Consider the following 5,822-nt stretch of genomic DNA (forward strand, 5'->3'; position numbering starts at 1 on the left):
CTATTCATAATAATTTAATAAATACATAAACTAAAAGGGTTTTTTCTTCATGAAAACACATGAGTGTCATGTCTATAACTACTAATAGATTTTAACACTCAGTGATTTTATTACTAGAATTATAATCATAGGGGTTCATGACAATGCCTTGATCAAACATTAGAGGATTATCTTTCTTCTTAGTATTTTTTTATCTTCATGTGTAGTCCTGTTGGTGCCACCACTCTTGGAAATTTCGCAAGTGTTTTGCTTCCCTCAACTTCTTCCCATCTGAAAAAAAAAAATACACTTTTAGTCAAGAGGAAAAATAAGCAATTAATTTAAAATAGTAAAAATATTTGAATACTAATGTCCTTACTAAGACATAAAAATGCCAACCATTGTAAAGGAGTGCTTAAAATACCACTAGTATCCAAAAAGGAGATACTAATATGCCCACCATTAGCATCTTACATTGCAACTACAAGTGTTTGGCCTCCTAATAATAATGTTTAAATGTTTTAAAAGCTTTTTATGTTTTCTTTTATTGTGGTTTTAGTCAAAGTGAATAATACCTGCTTAATAACACTTACTAATCAAAAAACTTTTTTTTCCTTCTTGAACATACATTTCTTTATATAAATTTGAACAATCTAATTATTCTTATTTAATATATTTAATTTTTTTGATAAAAAATACACCTACTTAATAACCACTTAATCAATCTTTTGATTTTTCTTATATAATAACTCTACCAAATTTAAACATTACAATTATATCATTGTTTAAAACTAAAGATAAAAAAAGAAAAAGAACGTTAGGATGGAAAAGAGTAAACTACCTATATATTTTTTTATAAACAATAATCTAATTTTTTTTTATCACTAAAAAGAATATATAAAATGAGGAGTTTTAGGATATCTAACCTATATACAAACTTTATTTACATAACAGAAAACACTAATAAAAAAATTAAGTAGCAATCAATTTTAAAAAATAAAAAAATTTAGTTAAATTTTTTACAAATTATTGTTATATATCTAAATTAATCTTTATTATACATAAAAAAAATTATAATTAATTTATGAATTAGAATTTATGTTGATTTTTAATATTAATTTCAAAATTTTCTAGTACACATATTTTCTTAAAATTTGCTAACAGATCCCATTGTAAATTAAAATATGAGAAGAATTAATAATATACCTGTATCTAGTCACCAAATAGTGAATAAAAATACTGATTTTGAACATGCCCCATTCCTTTCCAGGACAAACCCTACCTCCTGCTCCAAATAGCATGTTGTGATTATGAGTCTCCAACCCTTTCTCCTACATTGCATGCATCATTTTATCTTCAAGATCATGTTTTGCAATTATTGACATAAGAACAATGTAATTCTTTATTATCAAATCTTACCAGCCATCTCCTTGGATTAAAAGTAAAAGGTTCTTCATAGAGAATGGGATCAAAGTTACCATCCCTTGTGTAAACATAAACCCTCCATCCCTTGGGAATCATATAACCTAAAAAGTGATTGCCATACTCAATGAATATTCATGTATCAAAGCAATTGACTCAAATTGAAAAACACACCATTCAATTCTATATCTTTAGTAGTCCTCCTCATCACTCCATTAACAACACTAGCCAATCTCATTGTCTCAAGTAATACCTACACACACAAAACAAAAGTACTTCAAAATCTCTTAGCTTAATTATCATCACTTTGCTCTGTAATTTTAGTTCATATATTGATATAGAAAATGTCTACCGCACGAGTTTGCCTCATGCTCTTGTAGTCATCCCAGTTGATCCGTTCTCCATGCAGTTTCTTCTGCAAGATTGCAAAATGCTCATCCTGCATAATGGCTTTTATTGATAAGAAATATAACTCAATTTCAAAAAATCAGTTCATAAAGTAAAATTTATATCTAGTTATATATTATAAATTCATTTTATCTTTATTTCATATTAGATTTCCGAAACATAAAACATGAATTATTGCTTTTAACAGGAAAGAATGATAAACCTATAACTCACCCTTACTGCCTGTAGAATGTCAGGGTTATCACATAGGTATTTGATAGACATCATTGTAGTAGTTGATACCGTTTCATAACCTGAGTATAAAATTGTGGTGATTTGCTCCATTATTTCTTCGTCATTTAGCTTGTACTTACCATCCTCATTTCTCACAAGTTGATCAAGAATGTCGTTATGAGTAGCTGAAGAAGCTCTTCTCTTGGCTATCAGCTCTCTTAGCATTGCAAGCACTTTTTCCCTAGCCTGTGACCAACATAAGTGAAACTAGTTTAACTTAGCTGCTTTAGGCCTAAAAATAAATAATTTTTTTAATTAATACTAATAATTGTTTTAAGTTTTCAAGAAGAAAAAATATTTCAAAAATGAATTTTAAATAAAATTAAGATAAAAGCATGGTTCTTAAGTTTATTTTATGTTTCTCAAAGCCGTCTTGAAAGTAAATTTGGATTTGCTATCTCATAATATTTTTTTAAAAATCTTATACCTTCAAACCTCGATAATATTGAGTTCCTGGAATTTTAAATGGCAAGGATATTGTTCCCAATGCCATTTTATCAAATGAGGCTTTGAAGTACTCGATGAAAGAGTTTGGCTCATCTTCCACCACAGCTTTCATGGAAACAAAGAATGACATATGAAAAGAACAACAAATCAAAGAATACAGACATGCATGGTGAGTGTTTCATGGATTTAACCGCTTTGATTCTTCCTTTCATAGTCTAACATGATTCAAAATAGAACTAATAATAACTCAATCTTGTCTCAGAAAAATGGATTTACCAGTGGACCCAACAACAGCATATATGCTTTTGACGGTTTAATCAAACAGTTATATATATGATTGATGCATACCTCAACAGTTTTTTCTTGTATATCAACTATTTTACCATCCCAATTGTCTAGGTAAGAGCTCATGAAGTCATCAACTTCTGTCAAAAGACGATCCTTAACTGCGATTGGACCAACGAGAGATAACAGTGAGCCTCTTATTCGTTTGTGTTCTGCACCATGAACCTCAGAAATGTTAGTCCCAAGGATCTTCCTCATGGAGTCCGGGTAGCCAGGAACCAAGCCTTTTGCTTCATTCATGAGTATGTATCTGTTGATTTCAGGATCCGTGCTAATAACAGTAGGAGATCCCAATACATGAGTTTTGAAGAGACTTCCATGTCTGAATGCAAAGGAGACAACTTGGCTTCATCATTACATGAAGTACAAGGAAACAAATAGGAGAAACACTGGGTATAGAAAGAGCATTTTCATTAATTTTTAAAAAAATAACTTTAAACCTAAAACATTTGTTAATATTTATACGACTCAAAATGAGTTAGAATTCTCAAACCAACTCAACTCATCACATAGGTCAAGTTAGATTAAAAAAATTAAAATTTTAATATGAACAAATTTTGAGTTTGATTTACTAAAAATCCAACTCACCTGGTAAGAAAAATAAAAGTTGATTCCGAATTGACTAAGAAAAATAAAAGTTGACTCCAACTCGTAATGAATTGAATTGATTCACTCAAATAAAATTCATGATGAATTGAGTTGGGTTACTTAGGTTGATAACAGTAATTTATACCCACTTATATTTTATTTTATTATACTGAAACATATATATGGTAATATATAATTAAATATTAATGAATAGTGTGACAAGGAAATCCATAATAAATAACATGATATACTTAACAACAACAAATAAATATGATAGATCTATAATTTTAAGAATTAAACATTCAATTTTACAAAATTAATTTATAATATAGAAAATTATATCTATTCATATACCTAGCTCTTGGAATCTCTAACATAAGTTTTAGAAAATATGTAGAAATGCTTACATGTTTTAGCAACTTTTATTTATTTGTTGGCAAAAAAATATGCATGTACTAAACATGTCGGTTTGTTTGTATTTATCTAAAACAAAAACAAAAATATGCTTTTCTAATATCATAAATATTTCTTTTGGTTTTTTCATGTATTTGTCTAATTTATGGCTGTTTTATGTTTTCGAAATTTTTTTAGATAAGTTATATTTTAAAATCATTAATTTGAAGTTTTAACTATCAGTTCTATTTTGTTTTTGTTTTTCATTTTCAGCTTTACTTTTAATTAGATTTGTCAAATTAATGGACGTGTACCAAAAGAATAATCATCAGAAAAGATTTTCTTAAATGAAAAAAAAATGGTATATGGGGTTCTGTAAAAATTTCCTGAAAAACAATTTTATATTATGGTTAATTTAATTGATGTGATTTCTTTTAAACGTTCGAAATATTTATAAAGCACTCGTAACTTTTATCGCAGAGATAAAAAATAATAGTTTAATATATAACGAGTCATCCTTTAAAACTTTTATTATCATTAGTTAGTAAACATATTCAAGGTTTATTTTAGTGTCTTAATTTAAAAAATACGTAAATTTAATCTTTTCAATCAGATTTTATTAAGTTTACTTGAAATTTTAATAAAATATATTTAAAATTTCAAATAAATTTCACAAAATCTAATTAAAATAATTAAATTCACATAATTATAAAAATATAAAAAATTAAATTAATCTAAAATTTTAAAGAAAGACTAATTTTAATTTCTAGTAAAAACTAAGAAACTAAAATTATATTTAATTCTTTAATAAAATCTGGTGCGTTGCAAGATAAAAATATTAATATAACTTATGATCAGTCATATTTTAATTATCTTGAAAAGCTTCAATTAATACTAATTAATAAATATATTTAATAATTATTAAAATCTCGGGCGTTTCACTAATAAGTATACTAGTTTAGTATATTAAAATAGTAATTTAGTTATTTAAAGTATTTAAAAAAAAAACCTCTTAGTTCTTACATGTTTATTCTGTCTAAAAGAAACCTGTTTTTATAAATTTTATTTAATCTTTCTCAATTAGAAGACAAGAATGATGTTTTATAAATGTAAAAAACATATCCAAACAGGAGAAATTCTTTTATAAAATTTATAAACAACTATAGGAATTGAAAAAAAAAATCTTAAAAACAAGATAGAAAAAGTAATCAATATGAAGGAACAAAAGGGTATTCAAATCTAACAAATTAGAAATAAAAAAGTTAAAGAATAATGTAAGGTTTTTTTATAGAACAACACCTTAATGTGCCCCTTTTCATGAAATCTGGTCCTTGTGTGAGAAATTTGATAGTCTCCCCAACAAAAGGCCATCCCAGTGACCCTGGAGGCATTCCTTTCCTTGAGTACCTTAAGCTGTTCCATTTCAGCACTGCAAAAAATGCAAAAATGGTGAAAGCCAGAGCATAATAAAACATTGTCAACATCATTATCTTTCTCTTTTCAATGCTGCATGTTACAAAGGAGGAATCATTATGTATATAATGCTAGCTATTATGGTTAATTAATTAGTACATTTGAGGTGGCATAGAGTTCCAAAATGAAACAAAAATACAATTATGACACCAATTTACAGATAACATTAAATAAAATAATAAATTTAAAATGAATGAGAAACATAAAACAAAAATACGTACCAAATTATGGAATCAAAAATAAACTTTTGTTACATGCAAATTAATATAGTATTTATTACAACAGGCAGGTTTTTAACCATTAATATGTGTATTCTATTTAGTATTAATTGTTACATTTAATTAAATTTTAATTACATTATAAATTTTGGACTTTCTTTGGTACACCTGTAATAATACAATCACTATTTTTTTAATACTTCAAGTTATAATTCAGCAAGGTTTAATATCAATACATATATCTAAATAATTATAACTAATTTGAGTCTTTTGATA

General features: G+C 26.5%; 1 protein-coding gene across 2 annotated transcripts; it reads right to left on the reverse strand.

Annotated features, from left to right (window-relative positions):
* Positions 1-5,362, reverse strand: LOC108335521 (cytochrome P450 85A). Of its 2 annotated transcripts, XM_017571551.1 has the most exons (9): positions 5,155-5,362; positions 2,878-3,196; positions 2,510-2,659; positions 2,023-2,268; positions 1,754-1,840; positions 1,576-1,654; positions 1,399-1,505; positions 1,186-1,310; positions 1-270 (listed from the first exon to the last, which is right to left on the reverse strand). In XM_017571551.1, the coding sequence occupies exons 1-9, from the start codon at positions 5,340-5,342 to the stop codon at positions 180-182; spliced, it is 1,392 nt and encodes a 463-aa protein (XP_017427040.1). In that variant the 5' UTR covers positions 5,343-5,362; the 3' UTR covers positions 1-179. The 2 variants fall into 2 exon arrangements, with proteins under 2 accessions (XP_017427040.1, XP_017427039.1); XM_017571550.1 differs by lacking the exon at positions 2,510-2,659.
* Positions 5,363-5,822: the final 460 nt, after the last annotated feature.

The sequence above is a fragment of the Vigna angularis genome, chromosome 10 (assembly GCF_016808095.1).
Source record: "Vigna angularis cultivar LongXiaoDou No.4 chromosome 10, ASM1680809v1, whole genome shotgun sequence".
NCBI lineage: Eukaryota > Viridiplantae > Streptophyta > Magnoliopsida > Fabales > Fabaceae > Vigna > Vigna angularis.

What these genes read in the sequence shown, in the direction of transcription:
- LOC108335521 (XM_017571551.1), bottom strand. Translation starts at nt 5,342, where the DNA reads ATGATGTTGACAATGTTTTATTATGCTCTGGCTTTCACCATTTTTGCA. An exon ending in AATATTATCGAGGTTTGAAG is followed by an intron (nt 2,269 to 2,509) that starts GTATAAGATTTT and finishes TGTTGGTCACAG; the next exon opens with GCTAGGGAAAAAGTGCTTGC. An exon ending in ACATTCTACAGGCAGTAAGG is followed by an intron (nt 1,841 to 2,022) that starts GTGAGTTATAGG and finishes GCCATTATGCAG; the next exon opens with GATGAGCATTTTGCAATCTT.